We start from the raw sequence: 18,599 nt of genomic DNA, 5'->3' as shown, positions 1-18,599 counted from the left end.
CACAAGAAAACCGGGAACCACCTTGTCTTTGTAATTATAATACTAGATTTAGGCAGTCTAAAAAACAGGTTTGGTTGCGTGATGAAAGGAAGGCTATTGGCAGGTGCAACCAGAGCTCCGTTGATGTATTCCAAACTATTCCCATGCTCTGACACACCTGTGGAAGCCAAGGATACACCAAATATTTATCACAGCACAATAAGCGCTACCTTCTCATTAGCATGCTAACAAAGTAAGCATATATTTTCTTGAATACAGTATTCCCCTTTTTTTGTGTTTGAGATGTACTACAAATTAAATGAGACAGACAAGAATTCCTGGCATATACATATAGCTTTGGTTATGTTTTGTGATATTTTGTTATTGTAATTACTGTGCCAGACCCACGACCAAATTGGTCCCCTGCTGCCAGCCACTTATGGACCCCGACCCACAGTTTGAAAACCACGACCCTAATGGATTCATAAACAGCTTTATGTGCGGTGGATGTGTTAAGACATGTCTACCGCACATAAAGTAGACAGGGAAAAGCACTGTGTACACATGTGGTGATGTTGCATAATAGCTGCTATTTAAACCTTCATTTTTTGTGTATTCTGTTGTGGCTTAAAAAGTGGAAAATCAAAATCAGGGTTTAGACTATCTCCTGGCCCTTTTTGGCTGCTTGAGGGTGGGACGTTTATCAAACATGAATTAATCAATCAAACCGCAATTTTTTATTTATTATAAAATACCGCGAGGTATTTTATAATAAATCATTCTAAAACCTGCATCATTAGAAAAAGTTTAAAAAGTTTAAAGTAAAACAGTTGTCATGGTAACAGCTCTACTCTACTTGAACCTACTTATCGTTTGTTGTCAAGGAAGGGAAGTCGGCCCATATGTCAATCAAACTCATTCATGAAGAGACTTGTCATGTCATGTCGGCGAACCCGAGAGCGGTCTAACCGCCTCGTGGGATGGATTTACGGGACAGTGATGGATGGAGGTGGGCGTGGGGGAGGAGGAGGGCTGGGCTCGGGCGGGGCACCGTGGTTTGGCAGCAGGCACCGAGGTTTGGATATGGAACTTGTTTGTAAATATTGTGGCCCTAAAACGCGAAGATGCTAGCAATCCGATACACTTACACACACACACACACACTCAGATGCACGTGCGCGCACGCACACACACACACACACACACACACACACACACACACACACACACACACACACACACACACACACACACACACACACACACACACACACACACACACAGGGCACAGACCAACAATAAAGTGTCTGTTTACACCCAAATTGAGGAACAACCAAGTAATCTTAGACTTTTTCAGTTTCTCTCATGCGTCATATTGTTGGTATTGAAGGAACAATTTCCCTTCTTCCCTAACCAATTCCTGGTGCGGAGAAATTGAAAGCATATTAAGGTGACTATTTTGAGCAGTGAAAATTATAGAACGTTAACCATTTTTAAGTAAATTTCACGCAAATGTTTCTGTATGGACTTCTTCATGGCCCTTTCATCTCAATAGGAACGAACGAGCAAAGTTTTTAAACACAGTGACTCAGTATGCCCACTGAGCGGCGCTGTCTTCAAGGCGATGGGTCCTGACGAGGGTCGTCTGTTTGCGATTTATCACATCGGTGAACTTTGACTACCATGCAAACGCGCCGCAGGTGTATAATAAAATCCATATACCCCACTAACCAATTCAAGAATTCAGTTTGTCTAAGTCTTAGAGTTTTCTGTCGAGGCTTCCACTCTCCACTAAGGTCAACCAGCAATATTTGTAAAAGGAATAGTTCATGATGAATTGATTAAAAGGTCGGGTCCCTGTTTCCTGTTGAAGTGTACACAATTAAATTCATTGTTAGCTAGTAGTTTATTATGTTTGAGCAATCAATATAATCTGTTATTCATGATAAATATAAATATTTTCAGAAAACACCACAAGGTTAAATCAATGATAATGAACCCTGTGCAAAACATTTTTCTTTCGATTAAAATGTATTTGAAAGATGTTTAAAGTAATTTACAGATAAACAAAACCATTTAATTAGTAATTATCTTTTTTATCTACAACTTTCATCATGATTTACTGCATTGTACAATTTGATCGAATTTCAACTGCTCATGAGTATGCAACATAATGTAAATTGTAAATGGCTACATGAGTAAGTGCACAGATTACATACTGTGTAATTGCACAGTACGTACATCAAAGAGAAGATACATACTGTATATTTATAAATGCCTATGCTTAAACATTATGCATTGTATCCACTAAAAACAAATCTAGATATAATTTGTTGTCCTTGTAACGCAGTACATCTACATTGAAGAAGCAAGACAGAAGTTAGATTAGTTTGCTTACAGTGATTTGTGTCTCAATACGAGACACAGGTCATTTTATTTCATACATGAAAAATACAGTTTAACTTGGTGAGTTTCATATAGGCCTAATGTTGTGTTTCAATATGCTGACAATCTTTTACATGAATAATGTATTACAAAATATATTATGAGCTTAATTAAGCTCATATTATGTTAATCATATCGTTTAGTAGGCCTACCAGACCTAGGCCCTTTAAAAGGACAGACCTCATTGGGCAGATTGTTGGTGCTTGACATTTCCTTCCTGTACCGACAGCGAAATATTGTTGTTTCTCCTTCTTCTGACAAATGTAGGGCCTACATATTGTAAGTCGCTTTGGAAAAAATTGTCTGCTGAATACCGTGAATGCAAATGTAAATGGTGCAGCATGGTGCATGCCTGGCCGTCCGGACAGGGGCGTCCATGTGTCTGCCGTGTGAGTTTAAAGACATGCGTATGGGACAAACACAACGCGGTGTTATTCTTACTATATGTGTCCATTCTCCAGGCCGGAGGAGTCGTAAAGCAGCCCGTCCACGGTCCACCCTTTCTCACTGTTTTGACGCGCGGTTTAGTCCCGCAATTTAAACTGTTTGTCGTTCTTCCGTGATACGCGTCCGCGGCCCCCGCCGCAGGGTGGTCCGGTCTGGTCTCAGCCTCAGGCCACAGAGTTCCGTTCTGTGAGTGTCCTTTTTAAGTAAGTTTATATATACTTTGGGTCCATTTTGGTCATTCATCCATTAAGTACAGTCAATCATCCCGTCCTCTAAATGCTTGGAATGTCAGCTTATAGAGATAACACATGTTTGAGAATAAGTTGGTTGATTTATTTCGGCTCTGTCCACGTGTCGGTGAAACCAGACGTTTGTTACTTCCAAACCATCGTCTGGGAAACAAAGAGAGGGACGCTCGACAGCTGACCGTCCGTTGGTTGCATCAAGTGGCCCTCTGAGCTACCGGCGTTTCTCCTTCCCGCCGCTCTTCCTTGGGTCGCGCGATTCCGGTTCTGTTGTTTCTCTCCCACAATGCCTTGCGCCGGTTCTGTTGTTTGGAGGTCTGTTTCTTGACTTCAGATGTTTTCCAACTGAAAAGTTGCAAAATCCATTGTTAGTGAAGTGTGTGTGTGTGTGTGTGTGTGTGTGTGTGTGTGTGTGTGTGTGTGTGTGTGTGTGTGTGTGTGTGTGTGTGTGTGTGTGTGTGCGTGTGCGTGCGTGCGTGCGTGTTTGTGTGCGTGCGTGCGTGCGTGCGTGCGTGTGTGTGTCAAACACATGTATTTTTCAGTATGTTAAAAAACACATAACTTCCTTACTCTGAGCGCTTTCGATTGGCCGAGCAGTATCGAAGACAGCCATCGTCGTGGTGATCGGTACAGAGGCAGCGGTCCAGGTCTCTCCTGAGCCGAACAGAACCGTAGGAGACCACCTGACTGAAGGACAGAACCACGACACCGTCAGAACCACACACACACACACACAGGAGACCACCTGACTGAAGGACAGAACCAGGACACCGTCAGAACCACACACACACACGCTAGGAGACCACCTGACTGAAGGACAGAACCAGAACACCGTCAGAACCACACACACACAGGAGACCACCTGACTGAAGGACAGAACGAGGACAACGTCAGAACCACACGCACACAGGAGACCACCTGACTGAAGGACAGAACGAGGACAACGTCAGAACCACACGCACACAGGAGACCACCTGACTGAAGGACAGAACGAGGACTCCGTCAGAACCACACACACACACTAGGAGACCACCTGACTGATTTTTTTTAATAAATATTTAAACCATTAAAGTGATTATTATAAACACCAACAATAGGGATTAAGAATCTGTCAATATATTTTGTTCCAAATTGTAGTAGCCCCACTAAAACCCCCAAACAAGCATCAAATAAGTGGGCAATGATAGGAATAAATTATATGATACAGGCACATTTGAATCTGCTTATGACGCAATTACCATCAATGATACGATTTTAGTTACTTTAATCTATACTGTTATGTTTTTTTTATCAACTTCAACTTCAACTTTAAATAAAGCTGAAATTAAATAATTCGACAATGGCGTCATTTCTGCGCTGATAAGGAACCAGCTTGCCGATAGCTCTATTCAACCGTTGTTTTGGACGTGTAGCTGTGTAGCGCACTGATTTGAAACTCAAAAGGCATGGGTTTAACGTTATTGAAAAATAATGCACTCCCTTGAGAAGGCAATGACCGATCAGAATCAGTTATTCAACAACACTGTGGTATAATTACAAATAAATCCCACAACCCGATATATAAAACACCCGCATTACAGATGTTACAACCCAAGGTCATATTTAATAAAACATACTTTAGAGAGCACATGTTTTGTGTTAGGTGGCCACTAGACAGCATAGCAGAACATCAGTGGGACATTACTGCCAGACTCTCTAAACACAAAGGGTCACAAGGAAGCAGCCGACAGGGAATTACTTCCTCCTCCTGCCCTACTAGAGGTTCCACAGTCTCTGGTAATCTCCCTTCTGACGCTAACTGGGGCCGCTGAGACGGCCATTAGGGCTCCCAGCCAGCCTTCCGCTGTGCTGCAGGTTAAAAGAGGGAGACACCACTGGGTTTGTGGGAAGTGTTTACCACCGTATCCCGGGTCCAACCGTTGGCAGATGTTAGTGGCCGAGGAGAAGCGTGCAAAAACGAGAATAGGCCTCCACTCAGAGCTGCTGGGTAATATAAAGTTAGTCGGCGGAAGGCATGTCAAGACTTTGGAATGAAGACGTTTCAGTCTTTAGACATATCATTTTCAATAATTCGAATTAGTTTAGAATGGTACATCGTTCTGTTTAGAGCCCGATTGCTTATTTGGTTCTCATTTTATGTTTTTCATCCTATTACAGACTCTTTAAATTTTTGTTCTTTACAGATTGTTCACAAACTATTGTCTGACTTAGTGTGTACAACTTGTAGTCATGTGAAAAAAAGCAAAACTAAAAAAGGTTATCCCTGGTTGAACAGGGAATCAGAATAGATAGCCTACGGTTGGGAACTCCTGCTAATAGACCACTTTCGTTTCTGGTCGTGTGATGTCTGGGCTTATAAATTGGCGTTAATATAATTGTTCATATTTTCAAAAGTTCCCCAAGCACTTTCATTTTCTCCTATGTAGTCTAGCTTTATAATAATAATAATTTTGACTTTACAAAAGTTCAGAATTTCCTTTGAGCTGAAGTAAATGCAAGGCTTTATTTGCTGATAACTGATGTGTCCCAAATGTGGGCGTCAATCATGAATTAAGTCATTTGTCAGACTATCCCAGCCTGTGTTTTCCAAATGTTTTTGCAGTTGTTTTCCACCTTGCTTAGTGTCGCTCTCTGTCCATGTGGTCGCATGGGTTTTTGGCTTGTATCTGCTCAGAAAATAAAAAAGCTTCTGCTTGTAACAACGGCTACTGGCTCGGCAACAACGCCTGTCCACCGCAGATTGCTGGAGGAGCCAATTTGAGTTGAGTAACGGTTGGGAAATAGGACGATGTGGAACGCTACCCTTGTCACTGAACTTCAGGTTCCTGTTGCAGCCTGAGCCAACTCAAATCTGAGTTGTGCGTTGGCTGTAAACCATATCAGCTTATTTTCTGATCAATGCGAACAGTTGAGATTTGGACTGCTTATATGGCTCTATATCTGACCACTATCCAACAGAACAGACCAACGATTAGATATTATACTAAATGATTGGTGTTAGAGGCTGAATGCCTGAGAGCAGGGCCGTAGCACCAAATCCTGGGCCCCTATACTATAGGTACTGATGGGCCCCCCTGCGCCAGGTTGTTGACGGGGGGGGGGGGGGGGTCCGGAGCAATTGTTGACGGGGGGGGGGGGGGGTTCCGGAGCGATTGTTGATGGGGGGGGGGGGGGGGGGGATTTTTTTTTTTTTTTTTTTGGTCATGGGCCCCCCCTCTGCCTTGGGCCCCCCCACAACTGTCCCCTTTGTCCCCGCAGTCCGACGGCCCTGCCTGAGAGTTAGTACTTTGTAAGGCTTAGGCTACTACCTGAGTGGGATTTGTTAGGCTTAGGCTAACTACCGACAGCCATATGTTTAACTTAGGCTAACTACCTGACGGGGATATGTTAGGCTTAGACTAACTACCTGACGGGGATATGTTAGGCTTAGGCTTACGACCGACAGTGACATAGGCTAACTGCCTGACAGTGAGAGCTATGTTTAGCTGAAGCTAACTTCCTGTCAGTTAGCACAATAGGCCTAAGCTAATGCCTGGCAGTATGTACAATGTTTAGCTGAAATTAGATGGCTGACAGTAAAGCTAAATACAATTCAGAGAGAGAACTGCCCTGTTTGGGAGAGATGTTAGTAATGAGAGAGTGAAGAAGCAAGAGAGTGTGAGAGAGGGAGAACAGACCGTTTCTTAATTAGTTCAGAGATGAGAGTATGTGAACCGCAGAGGGTTTGAGTTTGATTCCTTCGTGGTCTCGTTTGAGGGACTTTGCGTTGGGCAGTAAAAAAAAAAGTTATTTAAGAACCTCAGGAGGAAGCCAGACAGAAATTACCCTTCGTTAGGAAAGGTGGGCTTTCTTATTAGCCAAGCCACATCTGAGCGCCTGCAACTCGGCCAGGAACACACAAACCGAAACACGTTAATTGGCAACAATTGTGGCGTGGGGGGGGGGGGGGGGGGGGGGCTGGGAGCTTTTGTGCTGATTTCCGATGTAAGAGCTAAAATTCAAAACATACTGGGCGTGTTAAATGTGAAACTAAATATATATTGTCTGTTAAGCAATCAGCGGCTGTACTGCTAAAATTCAAATTGTTTGAAAAATTATTAGTGTCGGTTTTTGCCGAATATATTTAGCTGTGAATGTATTTTTAGACGGATGCAAATGTAATGTACTCGCATGTGTATCTTTGTTTGTTTCTAAGCATCTCCAATTCTCATTGAGAAAATGGTGCAATTTACACGTAAATATTTTATTGCTGCAAATATCTTTGTAGACTCAAGAAACCAAGATAAATATATCTTAGATCGAATCGATTTTCAGATTTCGATTTCTCAGACGCTCCATGGTTGCTTCCACCCCTCCACCCATGGTCCATGCGCACCCTGTCAGACAGAGACCCACCTGGGGGTGTTGATCCAGAGGATGCCCACGTGGCAGAAGTACACACACTCCTTGTCCCTGGGGTTCTCACACGAGCACCGCTTCTCCCTCCGGTGAGCCTTGTGGACGAGCTGCGTCGGGAGGCCCTCCTCCGCTGTGGGGCCCGGTTTTGAGCTAGGATAGGCTGCAGATATAAAGAGAATATACAGAATCTGAGTTTTCAGCTTTTAAACTCTTCTTCTGTGCATCCAACATGTCCTCAACATGTTGTTCAGCATTGCTTGACACAGACCTCAGATCGGTGAGTTAGGGCTAGCTGTGTGTTCCTGTAGTAGCTCTGGTTAGGGCTAGCTGTGTGTTCCTGTAGTGGAGTGGTTAGGGCTAGCTGTGTGTTCCTGTAGTAGCTCTTGTTAGGGCTAGCTGTGTGTTCCTGTAGTAGCTCTTTTTAGGGCAAGCTGTGTGTTCCTGTAGAGGAGTGGTTAGGGCTAGCTGTGTGTTCCTGTAGTGGAGTGGTTAGGGCTAGCTGTGTGTTCCTGTAGTGGAGTGGTTAGGGCTAGCTGTATGTTCCTGTAGAGGAGTGGTTAGGGCTAGCTGTGTGTTCCTGTAGTAGCTATTGTTAGGGTGAGCTGTGTGTTCCTGTAGAGGAGTGGTTAGGGCTAGCTGTGTGTTCCTGTAGTGGAGTGGTTAGGGCTAGCTGTGTGTTCCTGTAGTGGAGTGGTTAGGGCTAGCTGTGTGCTTCTGTAGTGGAGTGGTTAGGGCTAGCTGTGTGTTCCTGTAGTGGAGTGGTTAGGGCTAGCTGTGTGTTCCTGTAGAGGAGTGGTTAGGGCTAGCTGTGTGTTCCTGTAGTGGAGTGGTTAGGGCTAGCTGTGTGTTCCTGTAGTAGCTATTGTTAGGGTGAGCTGTGTGTTCCTGTAGAGGAGTGGTTAGGGCTAGCTGTGTGTTCCTGTAGAGGAGTGGTTAGGGCTAGCTGTGTGTTCCTGTAGTAGCTCTTGTTAGGGTGAGCTGTGTGCTTCTGTAGTGGAGTGGTTAGGGCTAGCTGTGTGTTCCTGTAGTGGAGTGGTTAGGGCTAGCTGTGTGTTCCTGTAGAGGAGTGGTTAGGGCTAGCTGTGTGTTCCTGTAGTGGAGTGGTTAGGGCTAGCTGTGTGTTCCTGTAGAGGAGTGGTTAGGGCTAGCTGTGTGTTCCTGTAGAGGAGTGGTTAGGGCTAGCTGTGTGTTCCTGTAGTAGCTATTGTTAGGGTGAGCTGTGTGTTCCTGTAGAGGAGTGGTTATGGCTAGCTGTGTGTTCCTGTAGTGGAGTGGTTAGGGCTAGCTGTGTGCTTCTGTAGTGGAGTGGTTAGGGCTAGCTGTGTGTTCCTGTAGTGGAGTGGTTAGGGCTAGCTGTGTGTTCCTATAGAGGAGTGGTTAGGGCTAGCTGTGTGTTCCTGTAGTGGAGTGGTTAGGGCTAGCTGTGTGTTCCTGTAGTAGCTATTGTTAGGGTGAGCTGTGTGTTCCTGTAGAGGAGTGGTTAGGGCTAGCTGTGTGTTCCTGTAGAGGAGTGGTTAGGGCTAGCTGTGTGTTCCTGTAGTAGCTCTTGTTAGGGTGAGCTGTGTGCTTCTGAAGTGGAGTGGTTAGGGCTAGCTGTGTGTTCCTGTAGTGGAGTGGTTAGGGCTAGCTGTGTGTTCCTGTAGAGGAGTGGTTAGGGCTAGCTGTGTGTTCCTGTAGTGGAGTGGTTAGGGCTAGCTGTGTGTTCCTGTAGAGGAGTGGTTAGGGCTAGCTGTGTGTTCCTGTAGAGGAGTGGTTAGGGCTAGCTGTGTGTTCCTGTAGTAGCTCTTGTTAGGGTGAGCTGTGTGTTCCTGTAGAGGAGTGGTTAGGGCTAGCTGTGTGTTCCTGTAGTGGAGTGGTTAGGGCTAGCTGTGTGTTCCTGTAGTAGCTCTGGTTAGGATGAGCTGTGTGTTCCTGTAGTGGAGTGATTAGGGTAAGCTGTGTGTTCCTGTAGTAGCTCTGGTTAGGGCTTGCTGTGTGTTCCTGTAGTGGAGTGGTTAGGGCTAGCTGTGTGTTCCTGTAGTGGAGTGGTTAGGGTGAGCTGTGTGTTCCTGTAGTGGAGTGGTTAGGGCTAGCTGTGTGTTCCTGTAGTAGCTCTGGTTAGGGCTAGCTGTGTATTCCTGTAGTGGAGTGGTTAGGGCTAGCTGTGTGTTCCTGTAGTTGAGTGGTTAGGGTTAGCTGTGTGTTCCTGTAGAGGCTCTGGGTTAGGTTTAGCTATGCGGGATATATGATTCATGTATGGATGAAGTCAGCTGGAGTTGAGAGTGTAATGGATACCATGAAAACAACATACATTCCATGTGTTGATGTGCACCATTAAGTTTATGTTTTTTTTAACAAAGCATATATTATAAGGCGGGGTCCTCAGGAGATGTTGAACAGCTCAAACCATAGATAACCATCAGACCTGAGTTAATAGTCTAAAACCCATAGAGGATATGAGAAGGGCAGTTTTTAGTACTACTGCTGCACATGCTATGATACAATATGTGACATTACATCAGGTCAGGCTTTAAACATCTGCTTGTACTTTCCCTAGAACCTATGTCTGGCCAGCACCTGGATGTACACACACCCACAGACACACACACACACACACACACACACACACACACACACACACACACACACACACACACACACACACACACACACACACACACACACACACACCCTCACAGACACACACGTACACAGACACACACACACACAAATAAACATACACGCACACATGCACGCGCACACACACACACACACACGCGTACACACACACACAGGCAGACACACACACACACACACACACACACACACACACAAGCACACACACACACACACACACACACACACACACACACACACACACACAGCACACTCACACACACACCCACACACACACACACACACACACACACACACACACACACACACACACACACACACACACACACACACACACACACACACACACACACACACACACACAGGCTTTGTTCAAGCCTCCCAGGCGCAGAATAAACACGAGAGATACCCACAGAGGTTTGTCCTGAAGGTCAAAACGTTTAAGAGGCTCCTGGGCGAGGTGAGGTTGTCCAGCAAAGCTCTAGTTGACGACAGCTGTCTGTCTGCCGTTGGATTGGAGATTCATTTGTGATACACCCAATCGGAATGAGCCGGAGATGTTTTCCGATAAACACTCCTCATTCATCTCAATGAACTAGCTCCTCCATCTCCAAATCCTTTAGGGTAGCCGTGAGGTGACCGAGAATATGTGGCAGATGGATTGGTTATGCCTTGAGAGGTTCAGTTCCGTTCTATTCTACATACGGTACTAAGCCAAGTCATCATCCGACCGGCCAAAACCAACTCTCTGAACTGATGTACTTCTGAGTTCATTTTGGATAGAATGTTGTTTTCATAAAATCCCCCAAGTCTAAGGTAACGTGTAATGAAATAATTGTATTTAAAATACGGGCAGCTATTGAATAACAACCATGCCGTGTTGACAGTATGTAATTAAATATGCATAGTTCTACAGCCTAAAAACTCTGGCTCTGCTTGTGGTGTGACTTTGAAGGAAAACAGTACAGTATGTGTGACCACACTGTAGGTGTAAATAAACACGTGTCTGTGTGCGTGTTTGACCACTCTTCTATTAGTGTGTGTGTGTGTGTGTGTGTGTGTGTGTGTGTGTGTGTGTGTGTGTGTGTGTGTGTGTTTGCATCTAAAACCACAGCACATGCTTCCGTCGGGGGGGCTTTACAAGTTGTCATGAAAGCGGGAACCACCATACACACACACACACACACACACACACACACACACACACACACACACACACACACACACACACACACACACACACACACACACACACACACACACACACAAAAATAGAGCAATTTAACCAAGTTGCCACTTACCCAGCCAGGAAGTGGAAGAACCCTGTCATTAATAGACATAATAAATAGGGAGTACAGTTACCTGTACTGTAAACAATACCAAGACCTGTGTGTCAATATTTACCCAGTGGTGCTCTGAAATCTATGGGTAGGGTACTGTATCTGCATCATTACAATACGGGTTACAGGAACCGTGACATGTATGGAACATGGTTAAGTCAAAGAAGATCTCATAGTTCCCCTAAGAGATGCATACATTTCCTCCAGTATCACGTTTAACCTTGCAGATTTCAGTTACAAATGTTTTTTCATAGATGTGTATTTGTCTGCTTTCTGTCCTCATAATTATCCCAACAGGCCCTAACTCATTCCCCTCCTCTCCACCCCTTGAAGGAGCAGTCCCTCCTGGGTGTTCCTCCACATTGTTTCCTTCATTTCCCACTGGGATTCAGGGAGTTTCTCATTCCCGTTTCGGGATATACCGTTAAGGGATATCGTTAATTCGTCAACGCCAATTAGAAGTCTATTACGGTGGCTGCCGCGGCGGACGTGGCCCGTGGGTTCAGCCAAGGAAAACGTAAAAAAACACTATTGGCATTTTATTTGGAGGGATAGGGGATATAGGGTGAAACCAGGAGGTAGAAACTGTTCACAGCGATTGGCTAACTCCTAGTGTGCTGGGAGAATCCTAGTAGACAATGAAGAAAGAGACAAATAGCTTAGAAAGGTGTGTTTGGCACAAATGTTATTCTGTGGAAATTGTTGTGGAATAGTATTCTCAAACAATTTCACAACGCAAACCTCACCCTGCAAAGAAGAGCACAAAACCTTGTATCTATGTATGTGTTGCTATAAAGATGCATGCATCTGAAGAATAGGTTGAGGAACATTTGGTTGAAGGGCAGGTTAGGTCTTGCAGTAGTCTCCCAGAGATGGCCCTGGTTAAACACCTGGTTATGGTTATAAAAAAAACCTGCTAAAAAACTGTGTGCTGGAGTGAGTGAGGGCTAGCTCTTGATGTTTTGTGCAATCTGTCAACGCTCTGGTTCTTTTGGAAAGATGCTCTTTTGTTATTGTCTTGTCTATCTTGCCTACAGCTCGGACATGCTAGGTTTCAAGCCCTATGACCTGCCCGATGCGAAAAGGCTAAGGACCGAGAGGAGGAGGAGGAGGAGGAGGAGGAGGAGGAGGAGGAGGAGGAGGAGGAGGAGGAGGAGGAGGAGGAGGAGAGAGAGAGAGAGAGAGAGAGAGAGAGAGAGAGAGAGAGAGAGAGAGAGAGAGAGAGAGAGAGAGAGAGAGAGAGAGAGAGAGAGAGAGAGAGAGATTCTTCTTCCATTATCATTCTGCTGTCTGGGTTTACAAACCTGGACCCTGTTCATCCCTGCCCAAAGTGGAACATGGTGGAAACGGTGCTGTCACGGTGATCGTGTATCTGAGCTGGAAGGGTTTAGTTATGTTGTTTTATCACAGAGATAGCATGGAACCTGCCACCTCAGCTCTGGCACTGACCACTTGTTTTGACTACTGGACAGTGTGTGTGTGTGTGTGTGTGTGTGTGTGTGTGTGTGTGTGTGTGTGTGTGTGTGTGTGTGTGTGTGTGTGTGTGTGTGTGTGTGCGTGTGTGTGTATGTGTGTGTGTGTGTGTGTGTGTGTGTGTGTGTGTGTGTGTATCTGTGTGTGTGAGTGTGTGCATTTGTGTGTTGGATTGCGCTCCACCGACTTTAAATCCAGACTGCTGTCTAGAATAATGCCCGGTCAAATGTTTTAATTTCTTGGCTTGTTATGAGAAGAAATGCTTGTTGCACGGCACCGCATCGGACAACATACAGAGACGGACTGGCCCCATGGCCCCTGATGGGTCTGTGTGCCTTGGCTCTGAGCCCATGCCTTGGTTAAGTTAGAATAACCCTTAGAAAACCAAGCAATCCCATAAGGCCTGGATTCCAGCATAACGGTGTGCACTTCTACCACAGGGAAAATTATTAAAATCCTGAGCTGGGGATGTTGTGTCCTGAGCAGCTATTGTTGAATCACGATGGAAGCAATTCCAGTAGATAATGTACTCTCAACACCATCGGGATGGGAAAACATTACTCCAGCTGAAGCGCTACTACTATTGTATGTTGTTACAATCAGAGGTTGATTTATTTCACATGAAAGAGTCACATTCTCACCACCGCTTTTAAAATAATACGGAGGGATCTGGTGGATTTGAGCTCTTCACCATAGCATCAGTATCAGTTGTCAATCTAAATGTAGGGAATGTAGTAGGAATCAAGGCTGGCACTCCAGACTTATAGGAGGCCGACGTTCCAGCTACACTGGGTGACCGCTTCACTTTTACAACTGCTTCAATTATAATAACATGGCCCTGGTTAAACACCTGTAAAAAAACTATGTGCTGGAGGAGTGAGGGCTAGCTCTTGATGTTTTGTGCAATCTGTCAACGCTCTGGTTCTTTTGGAAAGAAGCTCGTTTGTTATTGCCTTGTCTATCTTGCCTACGGCTCGGACATGCTAGGTATCAAGCCCTATGACCTGCCCGATGCGAAAAGGCTAAGGACCGAGAGAGGAGGAGGAGGAGAGAGAGAGAGAGAGAGAGAGAGAGAGAGAGAGAGAGAGAGAGAGAGAGAGAGAGAGAGAGAGAGAGAGAGAGAGAGAGAGAGAGAGAGAGAGAGAGAGAGAGAGAGAGAGAGAGAGAGAGAGAGAGACGCATATGTAACCAAAGGGAGGGGGTCCAACATTGATAAGATTGTATGGATTGGACAGTCCTTATTGTCCCATGAGGTGCAATTTGGTTTGCAAATGGATGATGAACGGAGAAGGAAACCGAGGGGGGAAAGTCTGACAGGGTGGAGCAGAAAGGCTGCTGAAAACATGGAAGGTCAAAACCAAAAGAACCACTGAGTTGAAACACATGAGCGATGAACAGACTAAATTAACACGCAGGTCTCAGGAGATGGGGAGCTGTATTAGTGGTGTAAGGAGCAGGAGTGTGAGGAGATTGAGAGACCTCGCAGAACAGTCCTTCCTCACGTCCTCACCTCAAAGGAGTTGAACAAATTGATATGTCCATTCTCGACCCGTGATGATCTCTCAACCCTTCACTGAGTGAGATGTCCATGCTCGACCTGTGATGATCTCTCAACCCTTCACTGATTGAGATGTCCACGCTCGACCTGTGATGATCTCTCAACCCTTCGCTGAGTGCTGCTCAGTGATCTTAAAGAGCCTTGCAGAGCTCAAACAAAGAGGACTATTAATGGGGATGGCGTTGCTACAGAGGTAGACCTTGGTGATCCGTGAACAGTCCCTGTTCATTATCTTTGGACACTACGTAATGCCATAGAGGAAGTATCCTCGGCCAAGTCCGTCTACCGTGGGGTTTTACAGAGGATTGTTCCACAAGGCCCTGAGAACAGCCCCAAGAGTTATAGTTTAGTGACGTTATCTATCTTTCAAACAATGCAACATTTTGACAGAGAGAAAATTGACTAATGTTGCTTTCGGGACCCTATGACAATATTCTCAATTGAAATTTTTTGGACATCACCTTATGGATTATTGATGTCACGTTATACTTGGAGCCCCGCCCCCTTATCTTGGGAACCAGACAAATCGTATCTTCAAATTAGGTCTGGCCCTCCCATACAAAAAGATTTCTGCCGGGTACGAGATAGTCCGACAAATCAGAACCGTTCATCTAATATGAGGCGCGATAAATACGACGGCTTCCGCTGATGTAGAATCGTCGAAGGCAGTATTAAACCAACTGGACGGTATATTATTACTAAAGAAGATTTTTTTTTTATATGATTGGTTGTAGGCCTGGAAAATTGCACCCCTTGGAAAACGAAAATGAACGGAGTGGTTCCAGACATTGCAATTGGTCGGGTTATGCCAGGCTACTAAATACTGCCCCCAACCCCCCTAGTCACATTAAGGTCGGAGCGAAAAGGGCTAAACGAAGGTCTGTGGAAAAATGAACTTAAATTGTTCGTTACCGATGCTGTTACCAATGACCATGTCAACTCCCATCACAATGATCTTGGGGTCGACAGGATTCTTGTTTTGGGTTTTAATCTTGTTATGCCGCGTTTCCACTGCAGGGTGCGGTACGGTTCGGTTCGCCTCAGTCCGGTAGGGAAGGGGCAGTATAGCCCAGCTTGGTTCCGAGGTCGCGTTTCCACCTCCGACAGTACCCTTTATGGTAGGCCGGATGTCGATCGTCGCGGCAGCTAAGTAAAGTTTGTGAACAACGTCTTCCTCCCCAAGAATGCAGAGGAACGTCTCCACCTCCTTGTTCGCCCAAGCAAGCGTTTTACGCGACATGTTCATTATGTTGAATAATACCTCGAGGCTACTGTTGGTTTGTTTTTTATCCCCACATCGCCCGGAAGTGACGATTCTGTCGACCAATCAACGGAGGGGATGTGGAGCTCGAATTTTCCGGCACCCTTTCAGGTGTCTCAGTACCCCAACGGAGGAGTACTGAAGACGAGGGCAAAACGAGTACGGCTCAGTCCGGGTCACGCCCACTTTTGGCGGTGGAAACGCAATCCGTACCGCACCTTTGCGAACCGAGCCGTCCGCACCCTGCAGTGGAAACGCGCCATTAGGTTTTCTATTTTCTGATGCCTATTCCCATTCTCCACATGTGAAGTATAACATTGAAATCATTGTTTTTCTTGATATTCAAGTTATGTAAAGTTATGCAGCAAACACAGAAGAGTTTTGCATTACGCTTGCCAACACTGGACATTGTTCCCAACATCATCCAACAGCTTGGCAACCATGTCCATATTTATGGGTTTTCAGGCTGAACTATCCGGAAGTTCGGAAATAAAGTGAACAACAATGGCGTCCTCTGTATCGCGTTCCAAAATAAGGGGTTTCTGAAATGCAATGGGCCACCTTTACAGCAGTTCAATCCACAAAGTTATGTAAAGTCAAGGCTTGCCTAGGGAGGAAAATCTGCAGATGAAACAGCATGTGATGCTCCTCATCATTCAAGCAAAGCTGACCCCAAGACCTGTAGGACCCTTTTTTAAGTAGGTTAATTGTCTTATAATATTTATTCTGTACACAATCTTTTTAATTGTTTTTAATCAAGATTGACATTCAATATTTCTGTTAAAGCTACATTTTTTGTTTGCTTATGTCTTTGGCTTTGAATATTTGTCAACTCTGCTGACGTGTTACACTAAAGTACAATGGTTGACAAGTTATGGTTTATTCATTTACCATTTATAGATTACCTCACTGAATTCATTACCAAATTCACAGATACAGTAATTTATTGTCTACCTCTGATCACTTTCAGCCTCTCCCTGCAAAGGCAAGGTAAGATGCGGATGAAACAGCAGCCCCAGAACCTGAATTTAACCACAGAGCCTATGGTGCAATTTCTGTAAGTATGTGAACATCTTATTTCTGAAGTTTGTGCTTGCTGAATTTATGCTACTATCAAACAGACAATACAACCAAATCTTTTACTTCCACTGTTTCTTTAAAATAGCCAATGAGATTAATCTCACAACGCATTTTATATTTTGACTACATTGATTGCAAGCTGCATAGCTAACTACTCTAATTTTATTTGTTGTCTAACACTGTCTTCTATCTGTGTCTGTCTCTGTTGTGTGCGTTCACAGGGAACATGGTGTGCCAGTTTGCCTCCTCTCATAGATGTGACACCTTGTTTTCATCGCTTCCACCAGAGTTCTAGATTTTAGGCCTGAAGAATTCAATGCACCACACACTAAATCCTTGTGTAATTGGCACAAAGCATGGTGATGCGGGTTTGCTCACTAAAGCAAGTGTACTCCAATAATTGAAATGGTTGTCCCTTTGATTAGTTGCTGTTGAGAGGAGGCGTGTTTTTGTCAAGCATATTTTCATTTTATCTTGTTGACGCATAGATCTTAAAGCTGCATTAATCAATTTTTGGTCACTTTGGGGCACACAAACAACCAAACATTACAGATGCACAGCTTATTATAAATATTGCGTTTATAATATTATAAACCCTTCCATTATTAATTCTTATGGCAGGCATGTTAGCTAACAATTGCTATATATCCATGATTTTTATATAATATCTGACATATTATATTTACTTACCTTTTATATCTGGACTGGTTTAGTTTACATCAATTCCTAGGATTTAAGGACATCCCAGCCTGAAAACTTTCATTACACTAAAGTGAGTGTACTCCAATAATTGAAATGGTTGTCCCTTTGATTAAATCGTTTTTGAAGCTCAGCATTACCTCTACCGCGTTGCTTATAAGTGAAGAAGGGAGTACCAGCACTTATTTTTTTCCACTCTAAGCACTGCTTCAACAGCTCAGAGCGCACTTAGTTTGATTCTGACTCTGGGGAGTCCCACATTTGGTTTGAATCTATCTATGTCTATTTATTTGAGTTAGGTCAAGTTTAGTTGGGTTGAATTGATTGTTTGGTTGTTTATCTTTTTGGAACTTTCTGAATTCAGGCAATAACTCAAAGTAATGAAACGTTCTAAAAAGGTAAACCTAACTTGTAATCAACAAACGTCATGTCACGCAAAGTGGAGAATGTGCGGATACTACTCAACAGTCTGTTAGTGGTGTTAACACAATTAGTTCACACCACTTGTTAGAAAACGGCATGACTTTCTGACAGTCTGAGCAGCATTAGGGATCCTGCGTTAAGGATGGGTTTTTCACTGAACCTCACACGTGTGGCATCAAGGGAATTGGCCTTAAAATTTCTTTATTGAATAGGTTCTGCCTTCTCAAAAGCACAGGTTGTTTAGTTTACTATCGGATTTCAACGGAGGATCTTTGTGTGACCATCGAGGTCTCAGGGCTATAAACCAGGTTTATGTTACAATGAACTCCCCTCTGGGATCTCCTTTATCTTATAAGATCAACACACAGAGAGACATTTCCCCATGCTCAGGAGAATCTCCGGTGTTCTCCATGACAGTCACCTATTGGCCCCAAAGAACGTTGGAGGCTGACAATCCTGGCAGGAAAAGAAACATCTGGTTTTCTATACAAATATTTTCAATGTACACTTTGAATGTGCAGGTGTAGCTTCCTGTGGTTCCAGGTGTTTTGTTCATATGCAATGCATTCCCTACAGATGTGCAGATATTTCCTGGCGTGCACAGACACTATGGAATGAGGTGGACTAGATCCAGA

At 44.4% G+C, this 18,599-nt stretch overlaps 1 protein-coding gene across 1 annotated transcript in view; it reads right to left on the bottom strand.

Annotated features, from left to right (window-relative positions):
• Window positions 1-1,870: 1,870 nt before the first annotated feature.
• LOC115533989 (endothelin-1) overlaps window positions 1,871-18,599 on the bottom strand; it is a 17,856-nt gene continuing 1,127 nt past the window's right edge. Inside the window, exons 2-4 of the mRNA XM_030344522.1 lie at window positions 7,512-7,674; window positions 3,687-3,803; window positions 1,871-3,461 (exon numbers count right to left, since the gene is read on the bottom strand). Coding sequence (XP_030200382.1) covers window positions 3,314-3,461; window positions 3,687-3,803; window positions 7,512-7,674 — 428 coding nt within the window. The 3' untranslated portion in view covers window positions 1,871-3,313. The remainder of the gene's footprint in view (window positions 3,462-3,686; window positions 3,804-7,511; window positions 7,675-18,599) is intronic.

The sequence above is a fragment of the Gadus morhua genome, chromosome 21 (assembly GCF_902167405.1).
Source record: "Gadus morhua chromosome 21, gadMor3.0, whole genome shotgun sequence".
NCBI classification, from domain to species: domain Eukaryota; kingdom Metazoa; phylum Chordata; class Actinopteri; order Gadiformes; family Gadidae; genus Gadus; species Gadus morhua.
Note: the sequence above shows the minus strand (reverse complement) of the source record. Positions and strands in the feature narration are given on the sequence as shown.